The sequence below is a fragment of the Oryx dammah genome, unplaced genomic scaffold (assembly GCF_014754425.2).
Source record: "Oryx dammah isolate SB20612 unplaced genomic scaffold, SCBI_Odam_1.1 HiC_scaffold_20, whole genome shotgun sequence".
Lineage (NCBI taxonomy): Eukaryota > Metazoa > Chordata > Mammalia > Artiodactyla > Bovidae > Oryx > Oryx dammah.
Window position 1 is genome coordinate 37,832,764 of NW_024070204.1, and position 21,484 is coordinate 37,854,247.

At 39.6% G+C, this 21,484-nt stretch overlaps 1 protein-coding gene across 1 annotated transcript in view; it reads left to right on the forward strand.

Moving 5' to 3' along the window:
* The window catches only part of C7 (complement C7), a 58,501-nt gene that overhangs the window by 16,003 nt on the left and 21,014 nt on the right, over positions 1-21,484 (forward strand). Inside the window, exons 7-12 of the mRNA XM_040262420.1 lie at positions 7,094-7,264; positions 8,675-8,918; positions 11,053-11,163; positions 14,561-14,727; positions 15,930-16,158; positions 19,598-19,769. Of these exons, the coding sequence (XP_040118354.1) occupies positions 7,094-7,264; positions 8,675-8,918; positions 11,053-11,163; positions 14,561-14,727; positions 15,930-16,158; positions 19,598-19,769 (1,094 nt within the window). The remainder of the gene's footprint in view (positions 1-7,093; positions 7,265-8,674; positions 8,919-11,052; positions 11,164-14,560; positions 14,728-15,929; positions 16,159-19,597; positions 19,770-21,484) is intronic.

Genomic DNA, 21,484 nt, shown 5'->3' on the forward strand with positions numbered 1-21,484 from the left:
TCCCATATGTTTTTGTCCTAAAGAAAAATTTGTGATTTAGTTTTGCTTATTCTTTGCCACTTACACAGATAAATCATATAGTATGTTTTCTTCTGTGAATCGTTCTTTCACTCAAGATTAGTTTTGAAATTTATTCATGCTGACGTAGATGGCATTTTTACTACTGTTTCCTTTTTTTTTTTTCTTATGAAAATGCCTTGAATGTTCTTGTGCATGAGTTGTTCCATGCCAGTGAGCTAGAGTTTCTCTAGGGCAAACACCTGGAACTCGAATGGCTGCCTTGTAGGTTATGTGTAGATTATATTTTACTAAAGTTTCCAAAATGGATCTATATATATATGGATATATATATATGGTCCATCTATACCCCACCAGCAGTGTGGAAGAGTGACCTGTGCTCCACATCATTGTCAGCATCTGTATTCCAGGCTTTTAAACTTCATTTATGGTGTTGAGGTCTCCTCTGCTTCTTGTGGGCTGTTTCTGTCATATACACTACCTAAATCTACTCAGACAAAAGCGTAATGGCTTTAGGGGAAATTCCTGAAGATTTAAAGGGAACATAGAGATTGTCTGCTGTAGCAATGCCAACTCATTCAACAAAAACAGTTGCGATCTTCCATCTTAAATTGTCTGTCCTTCCACAACCACAACAAAAAGAAATTTCTGGTTTCATCCTGTTTTAGCCTGTTTCTTGCTCTTCTCTTCCAAGGTTTCCTCTCTCATGCCTTGCCTTTCATCTTTCAAGAACTCAAAATTTTCCAGTTCAACCCTCCTTACTGATTACTCCTAAATTAGTAAAGCAAAACTATTAGAATGTTCAGAGGGAAGGGCCTTTAGTTTACCAAAATTAACCATCTTCAGAAAGCAGTACTGATTATAAGGAGCAAACTCACAAACCCCCAACTTATAATGAAATTAAATTACATTTAAAAATTATTGACTCATGAAAATGAAAAGTGGAACAGATCTGAAAAATGATCATGGCTACCAAATTTTGAATATCTCTGGTGGCATCTGCACTATTTTAAGAAATTTGTGTAATTTTAATCACAACATCTTCACAATATCTATGAAAGGTAAATAATATTTTACTGTTTTATATAAGTAGAAATCAAGGCTCAGAGGACTTCAACTGACTTGCTCTAAGTCACTAAATTAATAAGTAGCAAGGCTTAGGGCTCTGTTCTAGCGTGTCCCAGGTGGTGCTGGTGGTAAAGAATCAGCCTGCCAATGCAGGAGGTCTAAGGGACATGGGTTTGCTCCCTGGGTTGGGAAGATGCCCTGGAGGAGAGTATGGTAACCCACTTCAGTATTCTTGCCTGGAGAGTCCCTTGGACAGAGGAGACTGCCGGGCTCCAGTCCATAGGGTGGCACAGAGTTGGACATTGCTGAAGTGATTTAGCACACACGCCAGTATGTCAGGCTTCACAGCCCTTCATTTTTTTAGTATATTTTACTCTCCCTGTGCTGTGCTTAGTTGCTCTTTGTGACCTCATGGACTGTAGCCCACGAGGCTCCTCTGTCCTTGGGGATTCTCCTGGCAAGAATACCAGAGTGGGGTACCATGCCCTCCTCCAGGGGATCTTTCCAACCCAGGGATCGAACCTAGGTCTCCCACACTGCAGATTCTTTACCATCTGAGCCACCAGGGAAGCCCAGGAATACTGGAGTGGGGAGCCTATCCCTTCTCCAGAGGATCTTCCCGACCCAGGAATCGAACTGGGGTCTCCTGCATTGCAGGTATATTCTTTACCTGCCGATCTACCAGGGAAGCCCATTTTACTCTCCCAATGTATTGTATTAAATGCTTTTGCAACTCTAGATTCTAACATGGTGAAAAACATGTATTGTAATTTATCCTTTGGCCTAAAGGGAGAATGTGAGGTAGGTATATGCAGAGAGATTTTTCTCCTCTTATTCCTAAGGTAATGTGTTGATAATTCTTTCATTATTATAAGGGGGAGAAGTGTGTGTGTGTGTGCGTGTGTATACATACACATATAGAACAGAGGAAATAATGAGAGGACTTTTAACATGATTGGAAGGAATACATGTTGGAAGCCTGCCACTTCTGAAGAAGAAAAATAATTTAATAACAGCATAATCCTGACATTCATTTTTCACAGCGTGGCTTGGTTTTGGGATTGACATCTGAAATGCCTTTCCAGTCACTGAATTTGAAGGAATGTCTGTCAGAGGTAGAGGGAAATTACAGCCTGTTATTGAGTGAAGAGTACAGATGTTTTGAGAATCCAGCCCGAGGGAAGTGAGGTGGAAGTAGCAGGGAGTGAGTCAGCCAGGCAAGCGCGAAAACCAGGTGTCAATATGGAGGTGGTCGACATTCTCCTTAGTTCAGACAGAGTGGGGGCCACTGCAGATTCAGCCCTCTTCAGGTAGAACATGACTTTTGGTTTGTTGGAACATAAACATGAGTAAATAAACAGAAAACAGAATTGGTCAGTCTCTCTTCTACTCTCTGTTTTGGAAATCAGCTTGATAGCGTATCCAGGACAAACCCCGTTTCGTACCATGTAGGCCACTTACTTTGAAGCTATGCTTGTTCTCTGTTTGCTCATGTTTTTCCTACTGCAAGGAAGCCTTTGAAATTCAAACACATTCCTGCTCCCTGGTCACTTGGGAAGGTGCCACCCTGCTTAGTTCAGCTTGGGAGATGCTGAAAGACAGTCCTGTTTATTCTCAGCATGTAATGAGTTGCAGTTGGGAGTGAGCAAAGATCAGGGTGGAGAAAATAACTTTCTGGATCCTCATGTTTTGGCCTTGGATGTACTTCATAATATTAAAATTTTTATTGAAATATAACTGATTTGCAACGTTGTGTTAGTTTTTGGTGTATAGCAAAGTGAGTCTTTAAATATATATATATGTATATATATTCTTTTCAGATTCTTTTCCATTATAGTTTATTACAAAATATTGAATATAGTTCTCTGTGCTATACAGTTGGACTTTGATGGTTATCTATTTTAATATTTAGTAGCTGACATCTGCTAATCCCCAGTTAATTTACAATCCCTCTCCTTACCCTTTGTAGCCATAAGTTTGTTTTCTATGTTTGTGAGTCTGTTCCTGTCTTGTAAACAAGTTCATTTGTGTCAAGTTTTTTAGATTCCACATATAAGTGATATGTGATATTTGTCTTTGATTTACTTCACTTTGTTATTTAGAGATCAGATATGTCTGTCAAATTAATAGCAAAAACATATTCTAAAGGAAATTTTAACTAATGCTTAGCTATCTGATCCTCTGCATCCTCTGAAGATATGAGTCTAGTTGTCTGAGATTTCTAAATCTACTTTGTTAACAAAAAATAATTTGAATAATGATAAAAATAGCTCACATATATTAAGAGCCCTCTGTATACTAAGCACTGTTTCAAGTGCTTTAAATGTATCTTATTTTTTCTTTATAATAACCTAAGTAAGTAGGTAGTATCATCTACTATTTTTGCAGATGACAACTGTAGAGTGTGAAGGCTAGAAGTGTGACTTTGGAGTCCTTGTAGTGCCTTTTACTTTGGCAGGATTAGAGTGTGTGTGTGTGTGTGTGAGCGCTAAGTCACTTCAGTCGTGTCCAGTTCTTTGTGACCCCACGGATTGTCATCTGCTAGGCTCCTCTGTTCATGGGATTCTCCAGGCAAGAATACCTCAGTGGGTTGCCATGCCTTCCTCCAGGGGATCTTCCCAACCCAGGGATCTAACCCGTGTCTCTTATATCTCCTGTACTGGCAGGCAAGTTCTTTACCACTAGCACCACCTGGGAAGCCCCAGAATATGTGTAAGTGTTAATAGAAATGAGCCAGTAGAGAAAGAAAACTTGAAGCTGTAAGACAGGGAGTAATCAATTTAATTGGTCCTTTGGAGAGGTGGGAAGAAATGCGGTATAGAAATAAGTCAGAGAAATTAGCCTTGGATAGGAGGAAGAACATGTGTGCAGAAAGGAAATGAGGGTGTTCATAAGTTTGTAGATTTGTTAGCCAGAAGTCGGAGAAGTCTCTTGTCTGACAGAGGGAATATTTGTAAAGAAAGACATTAAGGTTATCTTCTAAGAGTGAAAGAAATGGCTGTAAGGGCAAGGGGTTGAGATGGGTGCAGAACTTTTGAAACTGATGCTCTAGGGAATGGGAGAAAGAATTGGCTAGAGATTTAGCATTGCTGGCATGTATTGAGGGGTCCCCTGAAATTAGAAATCATGAATGAACTTATCATAACACCAACTGATAGTTGTATGATTTTTATGTAGTAGTGCTAAACTGCTTGGCTGTAAGGATTGAACTAGAGTTGAGTTTTTGCTTGACAAATACTGTGGCAGGACATACCTAGACAAGGTTCATTGGCAAGAGTTAGGTTCATTGGCATGAGAATGGTTGAAGTCATGAACCATGAAGCTTACCCACAACAGGAAGGAAGTGAAAAAATGAAGGTGCTGATAGGGAACTTAACTTGCAGAGCTTCTTTCTATGAAGTTGAATAGCAAGCTATGGCAATAGTAGAATGATAGTTAAAAGAGTAAAAAAGTCAGAGTGTAGGATGTTTGAATTGTGATTTCAGAGGAAGACTCAGTCTGGGGGAATTCAGGATCTTAGCCAGAATGAAGAGGGTATTAATTGAAGCAAATTTAAGATCACACTACCTTGAGAAAAGATTCCTGTGGCAATGTGGAGAGTTCACAGGAGTGAGGAGATGCTGAATTCATGTTCTGAAGAGGCTTATGTGCATAAATCACGAATCAAGTATTTGAATTGTGCATTTGAAGATAAGAAAAAACAGACTTTTTTTTTTTTTTTTGCTTTGACAGGAAGGTAGATAACTTTTCTTTCTTAAGAAAGGAAAAACTAACTTCTGTGTCTATCCAAGACCAAATATAACTGAGACACTATCTAATGACTCTAGAAATCTCTAATACATTTTTAATACTGTCCTTTTTGAGACTTGCCTGGAGGTCCAGTTAAGACTCTGAGTGCTTCCACTGCAGGGGCCTCAGGTTCCATCCCTGGCCAGGGAACTAAGCTCTCACACGCCAATGGTGCAGCCAAAAGCAATAATGTCCTCTTTGTAGTCAAGAATAATTGTGTATTCTTCATTTTGACTTGAGCTGAATTTTTGCACTTGAATTTTAAGCAAATCAATTGCATAATATATTGAAAATAATCCTGAAATAAAAGGTATAGCTAAATCCATTTTTTCTTCTCTCCTGGCATGTTTTTAGAAGGCATGCTTAATTTTTAACATGGGTAGTGACAAAAGTATTATAATATTTCCTGGTATTCTGCTGTTGAATTTCTTTCTAGTCTTTTTTTTTTTTTTTTGGACTTGGCATATATGTGCATATTTGTAGTTAATAGGATTTCTAAATATCACATTTATACTTGCTTTTTCATTTAACATGAGTAGTTTGTCCTTACAAGCATCATTTACGATGGCTGCATAATATTGTATTTTTTTTAGCTTTATTTTAAAAATGTATCATGAAAAGTGAAAGTGAAAGTGAAGTAGCTTAGTCGTGTCTGACTCTTTGCGACCCCATGGACTGTAGCCTGCCAGGCTCCTCCATCCATGGGATTTTCCAGGCAAGAGTACTGGAGTGGGTTGCTGTTTCCTTCTCCAAAAAATGTATCATATTCATCATTTAAGTTTTCTATGTATTTTTTATACCTTGACTTTAAATACAAAGGTATATAAACATATAATAAAAGACAAATACTTGTGAAAGGAGCGTTACTGATTTGAATATTCATACAGAACAGACAAAGTCATATTGCATGTTTTGTTTTATTCTCCTGGTGACTCACACTTTTAGCATGTTAGTTGCCTATGATTTAAAAAATTAAAGTATTTTTTCATGAAGATTTAGATATATATATATTTCTTTTCCTGAAACATCAGATATCTGTCAATGCTAGAACTTGTAGTAACATACAAGACTGTCTGATGGGTTTGAATGTTTAGACCCTCTTAGATGGGATGTATGCTCACTTCTTCATTACCCTACCTTCCACTGGATGCTTCCAACATTTATATTACTTGACAGCCCTCATTTTGACACTTAATCTAGGACAAAATAAAGGATAAAGAAATGATAGTCCTTTCCATGAATGCTGGAGCTGTTACTTCTCAGCCACATGTGACTATCCTGTTGTCTGTTTTAAAATTCTTCTGGGATGGCTTTTTCTTCTACCATCTAGCAAAGGAAAAACGATTCCAATCCTAGCATTTGTTGAAGTCTAACAGAATTAGAAATTTAAATCCACTACGGATCATATAGAACATTTCAGAAACAAAGCCCCAGAGATCTAATTAGTTCACATCACCTGTTTGCATCTCTGTGTCCCTCTATTGGATGAAAAGTCAAGAGCCAGCTGCTTTGTAGGTCTCCGTTAGTGTAACTCTGGCAATTTGCTCACTTCTGGGCTAAATGCTGGCATTAAAGGAAAATGCAAGATGTTTGTACACAAACATATTTTGTGGATCACATGGGGTAGCTGTTATCAGTACTATGTCTCCTGCTTGACAAAGAGTAACTCTAGTAATGCACTAATTGGTATAATGATGGACTAAGTAATTATTATAATGAACTCTATTCTCTACAGTCATATAGGCCTGGTCTTAGTGAGAATCACTGTTGTTTTACATTAATGAAGAGCTCTGTCTTTTGGAGAAGATCATGTGAAGAAAGTGTCCATGATAAGGGATCCATGATGAAAGATTCTTGGTTCCATCTAAGGCCTTCATCTGATCATAGCAAAAGTTTCATTTTCTTTATGGTACATATTTAAGGTGTGGTGGTTGTAGTTTAGTCACTAAGTCATGTCTGACTTTTACAACCCCAGGAATTGTATGGAACCCCCATTGCCAAGTTCCTCTGTCCATGAAATTTCCTAGGCCAGAGTACTAGAGTGGGTTGTCATTTCCTTCTCCAGGGGATCGTCCCAATCCAGGGATCAAACCCAGGTCTCCTGCATTGCAGGAAAATTCTTTACCCTCTGTGCCACCAGGGAAGCCGTGACAAGTTATTCTTGGTTACATCTAAGACCTTAATTTGCTCATAGCAAATATTTTCATTTTCTTTATAGGTGAAAATAAATAATGATTTTAATCATGAATTTTACAATAGTACCTGGGCTTATGTAAAAGATACATCAACAGAACATTCATCATCTAGTCAAGGACGTATCCTCTTTTTTCGTTCTTCATCTTCTTCATATGGTTACTCTTCAGATACGAATATACTCGTTAAGAAAAAGGTTAGTGTGAAATATTCATTAACTTTTCCATATTTGCTGGTTTAAGTATTTCTAACATTAACAAAAGTGTATTTACCAAAATAATCAGCCATCGTTTTTTAATTAGGGCATAGTATCTTCTTCAAAGAGATAATCCAATATACTTCTTTAAAATGTATAGCTTTTGTCTTGTTAATTCTCTTTCATATTGTATTTATTTACACTTTTTATTTTATCATTATTTGTTCTTATCTAAAAATCTAAAAAATACTGATAACCTTAAAATCTTCTAGTTAAAACTAGCATAAATTTCTAATTCATGATTACTGATGGTACTATAGGTATTGTATACAATTTCAAAAATCCAATAAAGATGTGCTTCTGAAACACTAATACTAGAGTTTTTCAAAGAAGGTGTATTACAGTAAAAGATATTAAAATAACTTGTTACTTTGGAGAGACAAACATTTTCATCTGAGGAGTTAAAAGACTTAACTTTAGATATTCTGTTGTTTTGAAATACTAAGACTTTCATCACGGGCAACCTGAACAGTTGAGATGAATTGTACTAATTGATACATACTTAGTGCTGAAGGATTTTTCAGGCTGATTATCATTTATAATATGCACAATTCATCTCATTCTTAAAGTCAGTAACTTGATAACTAAGTCACATAAGCAAGGTATAAAGGAATATAGATACTGTTTGTTTTATGACTAAGTGGAAATATGAGTGTAAAACAGTGGAAGTATGAGTGTAAAAACATTTATCATATTTATATTATATTATTCATATAAGTGAGAATTTAGTGTGAGTTAACTCTGTCTTGGATATCATGAAAAGATGCCTAGGTGTGGTGGATTCATGTCAATCTATGCCAAAACTAATACAGAATTGTAAAGTAAAAATTAAAAATAAATAAATAAATTAAAAAATAAATAAATAATAAAAAAAAAAAGAAAAGATGCCTAGGAAGGGTTTAAAAGATCTCATTATTTAGTGGCTTACCCTGTAAATACCCCAGTATGAAAGACAAATTAGATGGTCACCCTACAGATAAGTTATTGTCAAGATGTGGACTCTAGAGACATTACATCCCTATTTGTGAGATTATTTAGTAGTTAATGATGCTGATTCCTTTTGCTAGTTGAGGAGGGCATAACAATTTTGTCTTGGGGTTTTAAAAGTTAGCTATAAAACAAGTTATGAAGTCATCACTCAGATGTTATTCCTGTTTGAGATTCCAAAAATGCCTTAGATTGCTTCAAGTGGGTGGGCTCAGAAGAGACCTCATTATGCATCAAAAACAAAAATTCATAAAACTTGCATTAATGTAGGTGACTGTTGATGGAGACATTGGACCAGAAACTATTTCTGTTGCCTTTTAATCTTCAACCTAAAATGCCTTTAACTCTTTCTTCTTCCTATAGAGTTATCAATTGTTGGTTCTTCAGAACACTGTTGAAGTGGCTCAGTTTATCAACAACAATCCGGAATTTTTACAACTGGCTGAGTCATTCTGGAAGGAACTCTCTTACCTTCCCTCTCTGTATGACTACAGCGCCTACAGGAGATTGATTGACCAGTATGGGACACATTATCTTCAGTCTGGGTCCTTAGGAGGAGAATACAAAGTTTTCTTTCATATGGACTCAGAAAAAGTCAACAAATTTGGTAGAGTATTAAAAACATTGCTATATATAAGCATTGCAAGGATTTTAATGGGGGAATAACCTGTAGTTAACATAAACTTTAGAGCTTTAAAATATAACAAATAGTGGTTAAATTGCAAAGGAATCCAAAATTGTATGAGTCCATTATACTCTACACAAAATCTTCCAGGCCTTAAGAAAAAGCTTGCTTATTCTTTTGGTTAGTATCCTGAAATGAGAGTTAAGTCATTATCATTGTTGTTATCTCTAGAGGGTGTTGATTGGATTTTTATAATACTTTTTGATCTCATTTCTCAGATTAAGTAATATTCCTTGAGGAAAACTGATGAGGATTTTACTAATATTGCAGAAATCAAAATGTTTCAATGAAGTATTTTTTTTTAATTTGCCTCTGTTCTTTACCACTCACATGCCTTTAAAAACAAATCTGCTCTGAATATCACAAGTTTGCTTACTACCTAAGACTTGTAACAATAGCTTAAGTTTATTGATTCCTCCTCAACAGGTGAGTTGTCTATGTCAGCAACGATCCTCATTGCTACTCAGTGAGATGTCCATTATGGCTCTTGCCCCACAGACTGAGAAAAGGAGACTCAGTGCTGTGAAGAGACTCATCTCAAGGCATACATATTGTAAGGAGGTCTAGCTGGCTCCAGCATCAGCTTAGATTTATCCTTATGTTATGTTGTTGCTAGAATTGCCTGATTCTTGTTAGAAACTGGGCACACTACTGAGTTCATGCTTGGTTGATTCCACGGTGCGAGGATGTTCCTCACCAGCTATTGCCATGTTGGAGGAGCACGTGAGTCTTAGGATCCATTCCTCTCCAAAGACCTTTTGGCCCTGGCTTATTTATGGGCCAAGTCCAAACTTCTTCCCAGTTTTGTCCTGAAGCCCGTGGCCACACTTGCTTCTCTATCCCAATTCAACTTTTCAGCACCTTATTCTTCAGTCAACACTTTCTTACCACTTTGGAGGAGAGTAAGACTTTTCAGATGAGATTCAGAGGAGGAATATAGCCTTATCTTGTGGGTAAGCCACAATATTTTCTGTTTCCATTGACTACTTTCCCACCTTGGGCTTAATTTTTTTTTTCTTTTTTACCAATTATGGTTCAGTTAGAATATTAACTTCTCCAACCTCAACAGGTTGGAAACGAATGCACAAGTATAGGTTTTTGTAGCAACAACAGAGGCAATATTTCTTTGGGAATTAATCCAGAAAATGGCTTGATCTAAACTCAGTTTCATGATCATTTTTTTTCTTTAACACTTAAAATAAATGAAGAGGATTTTTTAAAAAGCCTTCTGAGTTGTTAAAAATTATGAGTAAAAATTTTACTTGAGTAGTTTCTGTTCTTCCCAAAAGTTTTAATTGAAATTAATCAAGGCTCCTGGGATATGATACATACAAGTGTTCTTTAAGAAATATTGAGTTTATTATAATATTGTTAGTAAAATTATATTAAAATGTATTTCTACTCTTTATTATTTTCTATCCTCTTTTTTAAAATTACATTGGCAAAATTCCAATTGATAGTGTGTAGAAATTATAACCAACTAAGATGTCATTGGAAGAAAATGTAGAAACCAGAGATGTTAAAGATGGAGAGACTGAGGCACTAGAACTAGGGTTTTGGGAATTAATTATTATAGAACCAGAACCCAGTTTTTGGTGTCTCCAGTAGGTGGGCTGGAGGCCATTGCATATTAACTTTTACCTATTTGCCTTGTGTCTGAGAAGCCGACTGTGGTTGGGTGAAAGATATCAAACTCTGAGGTGTTCAGTTTTAGTTCCCTCCACTGTTTCATATAGAAATCATCCATGTAAACCCACCCTCTGGTCAAAGATATTAGACGCCAATATCAGCTGAATCATTTGAAAGTGAGACAGACACTTGATGCCTTATCCCTAAATATATGCATGTATCTTATTTTGTTTATAACAAAGATCAAACATTGCTTTTTCTGACCCTTGATCCTTCGAGAGCACTTGCAAATACACACATCATATCATTTTTGGTTATATGGCCACAGTGGTAGGAAACAACCTCTTCTCCCACTCTCACACCTGTCATCTCAAAGAAGATTTTCAACAATGTGGAAACTAAGCACGTTTAAAATGTTTCCCTCCAGATTTCCATTCAGAGGACAAGAGGAAATGTGCTTCCTCACATTTCCAGTTTTTGTTTACATCATCAAAACAAAAATGCACAACGATGGAAGAGGCCTTAAAATCGGTTTCAGGTAAATGAGAAGGGGGTCATTTTCATTACAAGTTTACCTCCATCCCCTTATGGTTAATTCGTGGTCTCCCAGGGACTTTGACATTTCAGCAGGCGTTCTATTTTGCGTTTTTCAAATAGTTGGCTATTTTACCTGTGATCTCTCTGTCGGATGTCATGGACCTCCATCTGCACCCATGCATCCATCCATCATGCAGAACAGAAGGTTCACTGAGTATGTCCTGTGCCCTGTAACTGTGTCCTCCATGTACACCACCACTGTCTCCTGTGAGGATGGTTGGCAAACCAGTCTAGAAAAATGACACCGAAAGGGGAAACTCCAGTTTCACTCTGTAACATGGATGCTCAGCGTAGGCAAAGATTTTGGTGCATGGTGGTGGTGGTGATGGTGGTGGCAGAGTAGGGGAGGTGGTGTGTTAGTCTTTGAGTGACTGAGAAAGGAACTGGAAGGGTAAGCTGATTCAGACTGTCTAGACACTGTGTCAGGGAGTTTGGGTTTCATCCTGATGGCGAGGGATGCTGTTAAAGGATTCAATACAGGGAGCGAATAAATGAAAGATGACAAATATAAAGTTGTAGTGAAACCAGAGGGATTGATAGGATAAAAACCAGAAGAGATGAGTAAAATGGAAGTTAGAGGAGAAGAAGCTGATAGCGAGAAGTGCTAGAGTGAAGTTAAGTAAGAGAACGTCTGAAGATTCTTTACTGGATTTGGTGTTAAGACTTAATTGCCTAACATGACGAGATTTTTAGTGTGTAGGGATGGAAATGAGACTGTGCCGTGAAATGTGTAAGGCCATGGAGTGATATTGGGGCTCAAGTTCTCTTGGGATGATGGCAGAAATTGGAATGAAGGAGGAGACTGGTGCAGGTACTAAGGTCCTCATCAAGGAAATGAGGATTCTTTAGCAGATAGATGCAAGGAGGAGGGAGACACTGTTAAGCCAGGCTTTAATTCCTCATTTACTTACTGTATTCATCAACTATTTATGGAACCTATAGTGTCTGAAAAAATTGTTTGAGGCACTGGTGAGGCAGCAGTGAACACGCTAGAAAAAGAGCCTGTCTTCTTAGAGCTGACAGGACAAAGGAGAAGGATAAGTAGTTGAACAACGTGGACATACAATGATCTGGAAATAGAAATGAAAGTGGGAGCTTTGCAAAGGTGTTGACATCAGCTGTCAGCTGGGTTGGTGATTAGAAGTGGCTCATCAATTTTATTTTGTTATTTTTTTCTTTCGGGCTTAACAAACAGCACTTACAATGTGTCCAGCACCATTTTAAGTGATTTACAAGAATTAGCCAATATACGCCCACCTAAGAGCTGGATATTATTCCATATTTCCATTTTACTGACAAGGGCACTGAGCCACAGAGAGGTTACCTAAGACTACAGTTGGTGTCAGGCTTGAGATTCCAATGTCTGGCTTCATAGTCTGGACCCTTCGCTGTTGTTCTGGGCTGTTGTCTAGGGGAAGAGGGCCAGTTGAGCAGAGAGCTTCCTGAGGTGTAGAGAGAGAGGCTACAGGCTTAAAAAAAAATATGAAAGCTGATTTCTTAGACTCTGTATTTTGTAAACAAGCTTATCAGTTAAGATGGTAATTCTCACACTTCAGTGTGCATGAGGATTACCTGGTTAGCCTGTTCAGCTGCTCAGGCCATGGCTTTTATCCCAGCTATTTCCTTCTAGATATCCATCTGATATCAGAAATCTGCAGTCGCTCCAGGTGATTCTGGCAGTTCAGGGACTGAACTTAGCAATACACTGCTTTAAAAGTGGTTCTCTTTGCATATTAAAGATGCAACTAACAAGATGAGGACACACTCAGGTATTTTTATTAAAAATATGAGACTTAATATTTCTTAATATTCTGATTATAAAACTGTAATTTTTAAATTTGTAAAATTGGATGAAATTATAAAATTTGATTAAAAAAAGGAAATGAAAATCAAGCTCTGATCAGCAAGTTAGGAATTTCCAGTCATGATCAGTGTAGAATCAGCTACACATGGAGATGAAAATATTTCTGAAATTATAAGGTACAGATATGAAAAAAAAGGGATTTGATTAGTATTTGAGTTTTTAAAAATGCTTTTTATGTGTTAATGTATGCCTGTTAATTAAAAGCATTTTGTTTACTATAGTATTCCAGATGCGATGAACTTTCCCTCCCAACATTTTCTTATGAAAAATTTCTAACATACAGAAATGTTGAAAGAACATAGTAATAAACACCCATGTACCCATCTCTTATATGTAATAATTATTATTTTGATATGTTTGCATATATATCTATGTATAGTATTTATAATGTTGATGGTTTAGCAATACAAAAATATGTATTTAAAATATTTATAATATTTGCTGAATCACTTGGAAGTTTCAAACAACATAATGTTTCATCCCTAAGTATGTACATGTATTTTCTAAGGAGCAAGACAGTCTCCTGTATAACAAATATTCTTATTACAGTAAGAACATTAAGAATATGAGTAATAATCTCTTAATAATCATCCACTGTTAGGTAATGATTGTGTCTGTTTTATTTTCTCTCTTAATAGGTATTGTTTTTAGAGTAATTTTAGGTTCACTAAGTGATTGAGCAAAAAGGACAGAGAGTCCCTATATCCCCAACCACAGGCACAACCTCCTCCACTATCAACATCCAGGCCACAGTGGTCCATTTGTTACAATTGATGAACCGATACTGACACAGAATAATCACTCAGAGTCCATAGTTTACATGAGGGCTCTGTATATTCTGGAGAAGGAAATGGCAACCCACTCCAGTATTCTTGCTTGGAAAATCCCATGGACAGAGGAGCCTGGTGGGCTGCAGTCCATGGGGTCACAAAGAGTTGGACATGACTGAGCAACTTCACTTTCACTTTCTGTATACTCAGTGTGTTCGGACAAACACATAATGACCTGTAAGCATTATAGTGGGCTTCCCTGATGACTCAGTGGTAAACAATCTCCCTGCCAGTGCAAGAGATGTAGGTTCCATCCCTGGATCGGGAAGATCCCTGGAGTAGGCAATGGCAACCCGCTTCAGTATATTTGCCTGGGAAATCCCATGAACAGAGGAGACTGATGGGCTGCAGTCCATGGGATCAAAAAAGAGTCAGACACGACTTAGCAACTCAGCAACAATCCACTATAGTTTCATATACAGCCATTTCACTGCTCTAGAAGCCCTTTAAGGATCTTAAAAATCCACTAAAAATCCCTCCTACTTGGCAACCACAGGTAGTTTTACTGTCTCCATAGTTTTTCCTTTCCCAGAATGTCATCTAATTAAATGGATTGTGTTAAAATACTTGATAGACTTTCAATTTCATTTTCTCATTCTCATTTCATTTGTACATCTGAACTTATTTGATTTTTCCTTGAGTAGAAAATGAGGACAATTTGTTGCGAGGGATCCCATCTATCAGTGGAGGACGTCCTGGCTTCTCGGCTGGCCTTAGTTACCTGGAGCTGAACAATCCTGCTGGAAACAAACGTCGATATTCTCAGTGGGCAGGATCTGTAACTGATCTTCCTGAAGTCATAAAACAAAAAGTATGTGATGTTCAGTGCTATATGGCAGCCTGGATGGGAGGGGAGTTTGGGGGAGAATGGAAACATGTTTATGTATGGCTGAGACCCTTTGCTGTGCATCTGAAACTGTTACAACATTGTTAATCAGCTGTACTCCAATAAAAAACTAAAAAAAAAAAAAAAAAAAAGGAAGAAGAAAGCACCAGAAAGCAGTCATGTTTATTTGCACTGGGAAAGTGAGATTAAATCAAGGTGGTTAAACAGAGAAGGCTGTAATTAGCATTTTCTGTATCCCAATTATGGTTTGTATAGTGAAATGAATGCATGCATAATAGGAAACAGAAGGTTCATTATCTGGTATGTCCATATTTCAGTTGTAAAGGTTAAATGTCTTGCAAATCCCAAGAGAAATTAATGCTAAAATTTGCATTTCTAGCATTTGACCTAAATTTGGTTATGCTTTCCTGGTCCCTGATTCAGAGGAGTTATAGATTCTTTCAATAGGAAGGTACTTAGGCTTGTCTAGTATTACGTTTGGCAGATCATCTTTCTTCCTGTGCCCATGGTTTATCGGTTCCTTGAGTCATGCAGGTTAATTCTAAAAAGATAGAATCAATTTAGCTGGCATAATTTTAGGATGTTTTATTGGTACAGTCACTTCTTGTATAACACAACATATGTGTTCCTAAAAATCAGAGTTAGGCAAAACTGCAATAAAGACCACAGGGCTTATGGGGAAAATGGTGTTAGGAACACAACACACAAAAACTTGATCTGTGACACTCATAAAAAAAAAAAAAGACAGGCACCAATACAAACAGCTTCAGATTTATACATGTTAACTTGTTAAGAAATGTATAGCCTATGACAAATGTGGTGCATCAGCTTGAAGAGAAACTGAATCTTGCAAGGGTGGAAATGTGTGGTCTTCAAAATAATCTTTTAATAACTAGAAAATGAAGGTCCTATGGGAACCTTAAAAAAATTTTATGCATTCACACAAGATGCAAAAAAATATTCCTTCCTTATCTGGTTCTAGTTTTCCCTAGGTTTGTCTTGTAAAGGAAGCGGGCTGCTTTCTTTTTTTATTTGAAAAAGAAATAGTTGGAATGAAGATGAGTGGCTTTTGATTTTATTTTAATGGGGTTGAGCCAAAATGCTGAAAGGAAAATCTTCTTGCTAAAACTCTGATTACTGACCATGTGATGTCTTTATCTGTGTAGCTAACGCCTTTGTATGAACTGGTCAAGGAAGTTCCCTGTGCCTCTGTGAAGAAGCTATACCTGAAGCGGGCCGTCGAGGAGTATCTGGATGAACTTGACCCCTGCCATTGCCGGCCTTGTCAAAATGGTGGCGTGGCCATTGTTCAGGGAAGCCAGTGCCGGTGCTACTGCAAACCAAACACGTTCGGTGTGGCGTGTGAGCAGGGAGTCCTCCTAGGGGATCAGGCAGGTCAGTGTGCTGCATTTACGGTGGCCACTCTCCCTCTGGCCTCTGGCCTTGTGCTTCTTCATGTATGGATACCGGGGGAAGTCCCATCAGGCTTCAAAACTGACTCTCCCTCTCTATTCCACCCCCAGATTGTAGCGAAGGGTCAGGGCCCTTTGCTGCCTCACTCATTTCCCCATCTGAACTAACAGAAAGTGTTCGTTGCTTCAGTTGTGTCCGATTCTTTGTGATCCCATGGACTGTAGCCTGCCGGGCTCCTCTGTCCATGGGATTCTCCAGGCAAGAATACTGGAGTGGCTTGCCAATTCCCTTCTCCAGGGGATCTTCCTGACCCAGGGAATGAACCCAAGCCTTCTGCATTGCAGGCAGATTCTTTACCATCTGAGCCACCAGGGAAGCCACTGAACTAACAGACCTGCCTTCAATCCTCCACTCTCCATTAGAATAGATTTATTTTCTGAAACATGTTGCATCCTTCCGTGGTCATCTCAGTAAAGTTTTGTCTTAACTTAGGTCTACAGAACTTTCGTCTGCACTGACTAACCTTTCTGGAGGCAAGCCTTTGGAAACACCACTGTTTTTATTTTCCATTATGTCCCACCAATTAATCATTCATTCACAAATATTTGTTGAACAACAGCTGTGTACTCAACAGAGCATTTGGTGCTTTAAGTGTTTAGCACATGAAGTTGACTTTATGAGTAGGCAAAGTATGAGACGATTTGTGTATATTTGTTTTTATATTTATTTATGTGGCTCTTTCATCTCAAAACTCATTACTTATGGTCAGAACTGTTTGCTTCCTTTATTCCTGGAGCCTGACATAGGGCTTGATTCATAAAGTCACTTAATAAATAAATGTTTGATAAATGAATGGATGACTAAACCATGGTTGCTTATAGACAAACATCAAGAAAGTATCTTTGCCTCCTAATATCTTCCCAAGTGACCAGTCCTGATAAATTAAAATACCACCTCTGTGATTCATTCCTTTGAAGGGTTGATTTACAGCTATTTGCTAAACTGGAAGCTCCCCCTGCTGGTGAGGAATGGGGTAGCAACCATAAAACATCAAGCTCTTATTACCTACTATTAATACTGATGGCTCAGATGGTAAAGGATCTGCGTGGAATGCGGAAGACTGGGCTTGATCCCTGGGTTGGGAAGGAAAAGGGCATGGCGACCCCTGGATGAGGGCATGGCAACCCACTCCAGTATTCTTGCCTGGAGAATCCGCACGGACTGAGGAGACTGGCGGGCTACAGTCCATGGGGTCGCAAAGAGTCGGACATGACTGAGCGACTAAGCACACACATACACACAACTCAATTTCTAATTGTGGAAGAAAGAGTAAGGAAGATTGGGGAAAATTATTATACAAATTATTTTAGTTTTGGTGTGCACAATACTGAGGAGTGAGTGTTGGGGGAGAGAGGGGAAGAGGGATGTAGGTCACGCAGTAGAAATAGCTGCTGCTGCTGCTGCTAAGTCGCTTCTGCTGTTGCTGCTGCTAAGTTGCTTCTGCTGCTGCTGCTGCTGCTAAGTCGCTGCAGTCGTGTCCGACTCTGTGCGACCCCATAGACGGCAGCCCATCAGGCTCTCCCGTCCCTGGGACTCTCCAGGCAAGAACACTGGAATGGGTTGCCGTTTCTGTCTCTAATCAATGCACAAAAGTGAAAAGTGAAAGTGAAGTTGCTCAGTCGTGTCGGACTCTTAGCAACCCCATGGACTGTAGCCTACCAGGCTCCTCCGTCCATGGGATTCTCCAGGCAAAAGAGTGCTGGAGTGGGTTGCCATTGCCTTCTCCAATAGAAATAGCTAAGGAGCAGTAAACACCCTCTTCTATAAGCAGAGAATAATGCTTTGAGGGAGTGGTTCCTGAGATTAGTTTCTAACTCGGAAAGCAAAGTTCTTAGTTCAGTTCAGTTCAGTTCAGTCGCTCAGTCGTGTCCGACTCTTTGCGACCCCATGAATCGCAGCTCGCCAGGCCTCCCTGTCCATCACCAACTCCCGGAGTTCACTCAGACTCGTGTTCATCGAGTCAGTGATGCCATCCAGCCATCTCATCCTCGGTCGTCCCCTTCTTTTCGCGCCCTCAATCTTTCAGAGCATCAGGGTTTTTCCAGTGAGCCAGCTGTTTGCATCAGGGGGCCAAAGTATTGGAGTTTCAGCTTTAGCATCATTCCTTCCAAAGAAATCCCAGGGTTGATCTCCTTCAGAATGGACTGGTTGGATCTCCTTGCAAGCCAAGGGACTCTCAAGAGTCTTCTCCAACACCACAGTTCAAAAGCATCAATTGTTTGGCTCTCAGTTTTCTTCACAGTCCAACTCACACATCCATACGTGACTACTGGAAAAACCATAGCCTTGACTAGACGGACCTTAGTTGGCAAAGTAATGTCTCTGCTTTTGAATATGCTATCTAGATTGGTCATAACTTTTCTTCCAAGGAGTAAGTGTCTTTTAATTTCATGGCTGCAATCACCATCTGCAGTGATTTTGGAGCCCCCCAAAATAAAGTCTGACACTGTTTCCACTGTTTCTCCATCTATTTGCCATGGAGTGATGGGACCAGATGCCATGATCTTCGTTTTCTGAATGTTGAGCTTTAAGCCAACTTTTTCACTCTCCTCTTTTACTTTCATCAAGAGGCTTTTTAGTTCCTCTTCACTTTCTGCCCTGCATATGCTTCAAATTCTCTCTTACCTCCCCCAAGGAACATGATGGGGAAAATACTAAAAACTGTGAGACAGGAACCAGCCCTGAGGTGGAAGGTGGCCAGGGTGAGTGAGGAGGTACCTGCAGGTTAAGTAGGATGCTGACAGGAGGTAGACACATTTCTCCTACTTGCATATTTCCTCATGTTATACAGCTCCAACCCTAGGGTGGGCAACCTGGATACCCAATAGACTATGTTCTTCTGAGGCCCAATCACTGCTTTAACAATAGGACCTTATGTGCCTTTATTGAGAGACTGTGAGGTGATAAAAAAAAAAGAGCCTGGATTCAGCTGTAAGACCGAGTTACAGTCGGGATGTGGCACCTGGCTGACAGTAACAGCACGGGACAGAGCATTTAACTGTTTGGTTCTGGATTCCATGCCTATCAAATGAAAATGTTCACAGACCGCTTTGCCACCTCCATTCATTCTTGTGAGAAGTAAATGAATGAAAAAATGCATGTGGAAGTGCTTTGAAAATGTAAAATAATACACAAATGTAAGATATTGCTGCAAGAAATTTGTTAATGCAGTCTTAATATGGACAGTCCTAGTCAGTGTGCAGGGACAGTCTGGCCATTGTGGAAGGCCTCAGTGAACAGAGTGAAGGGAGTACACTCCGGATTGTCCCCTCCCTCAATAACCACTTAGCAGAAGGCTTAGTATTAAGCTCAGAAATCTTTCTCTCCAAGTGCTCTCCAAAAAATCTCTCTTTATTTGCAGGAGGGGTGGATGGAGGGTGGAACTGCTGGTCCTCTTGGGGTCCCTGTGTTCAAGGGAAGAAAACAAGAAGCCGAGAATGCAATAACCCCCCTCCCAGGGCGGGTGGGAAATCCTGCATTGGAGAAACCTCAGAAACCAGGCAATGCGAAGACGAGGAGCTGGAGCATTTGCGGTAATGGAGTCCAGACCTCCTGGCAATTACATAAAACTCAATGTCCTCTGCAGAAGCATGGAATACATGATGGCTGCTATTGAAACATTTAAAGGCTACATGATGATTTTATCAGGGAGTGCTTGGTTTTTAACACTGGGGTCAGCTGAACGGGAGAGGCATGTGGGAAGTAAGAATCACTGAGAGTGCCTTGACTTCTAGATGCCATCCCTCTATTCTTTGGTCTAGATGTGCTCAAGTCGCTCAGTTGTGTCTGACTGTTTGCAATCTTACGGACTGTAGCCCTCTGTCCATGGGGATTCTCCAGGCAAGAACACTGGAGCGTGTGGCCACATTCTCCTCCAGGGGATCTTCCCGACCCAGGGATCGAACCTGCGCCTCTTACATCTCTGCATTGGCAGGCAGGTTCTTTACCACTAGTGCCACCTGGGAAATCAGCTGGCAAACATATGAAATCTGGAAGGAGGAGAAAGCTGCATTCAGGGCACAGATTTCTGGGAAGACGAGGGTCTCTGAGGGAGTCTGCAGACATAAAGCTGGATGGACAGGAGCCTCCTAAGGAAGCTTTGAGAGAATTCTCACTCTTCTTGGTGCTCAGAAGAGAGAAAATATCCTCTTCCTCCTTAGTACAAAAAGGAAAACTGCTTACTGCTTCACATTTCTGAGTTTCCTCAGTTGTGACAAGAATATAAGGAAATTAGCTTAGAAGGAGGTGACATTCAGAGGCTATTTGTAAGGCTTCCCTTCAGATTTCATGTTCCTGGAGTGGAGTTAATATTGGTAAAAGAGTGACCTCAGAGGCACCACTGATAATCATTGCCTGATGATGGATGTCACTGTTACCGATTATGATGCCAAAAGCTTGGCCTCTCTGTGCCAGTGCCGAATTAAATCTTGCAGGCCGTGTTTTGGGTGAAGTAGAAAAGGATAGCTTTATTACTGTGCCAGGCAAAGGAGGGCATAGCAGGCTCCTGCCTCAAGAAACTATGTGTCCCAAGCCCAGAGGATCTGCTGAGGCGGTTTTATAACACATGTCCAAGGGTGGGGTCTCTGACAAGATCAGGGTGTTTACTTGGCTTGCACTCTCATCCCTCTTCTCAGGTGATGGATCTCCTTAGTCTTGCCTCAGCTGTTTTCTTCGTTGCTTCTCCCTTGATTAACAACTGTTTAAATTTGCTCTTAGGGAAGGTCATGGAGGCTGGAGTCTTGCCTATAAGAATCAGGGGACAAAAATAGGCCTCCCTGCCCGGGAGCCCCACAGGGACCTGTTTGAATTCAATTATTTTGAGCTCCACTAGAGATTGCCTTGTGAGAGGTAGAAAGAGCATAAGTTCAAGGAGCCTACAGAGGCCGAGGTGGGTGCATGGCATCAATGGGCATGAGTTTGAGCAAACCTCGGGAGAGGGTGAAGGACAGGGAAGCCTGGCGTGCTACAGTCCATGGGGTTGCAGAGAGTCTGACATGACTGAGTGATTGAGCAACAACTGCCTAGATGAGAATCTAGTCCTGGTATTTTTTCCTCTATAACCTTGGACAAGTTACTCAGACTTTCTGAGACTTTCCCACATATCTCAGGGGGTTACTGTGCATGTGAATGGAGCTGAGGCACATTTGTAGAGCATCTGCCATGGTGCTTAGCACATAGTGAGCACTCAGTCAAAAGCGGTTGTTTTGTGTTATCTCTCTTCCACGATCACGAACTTGAATTGCCTTAT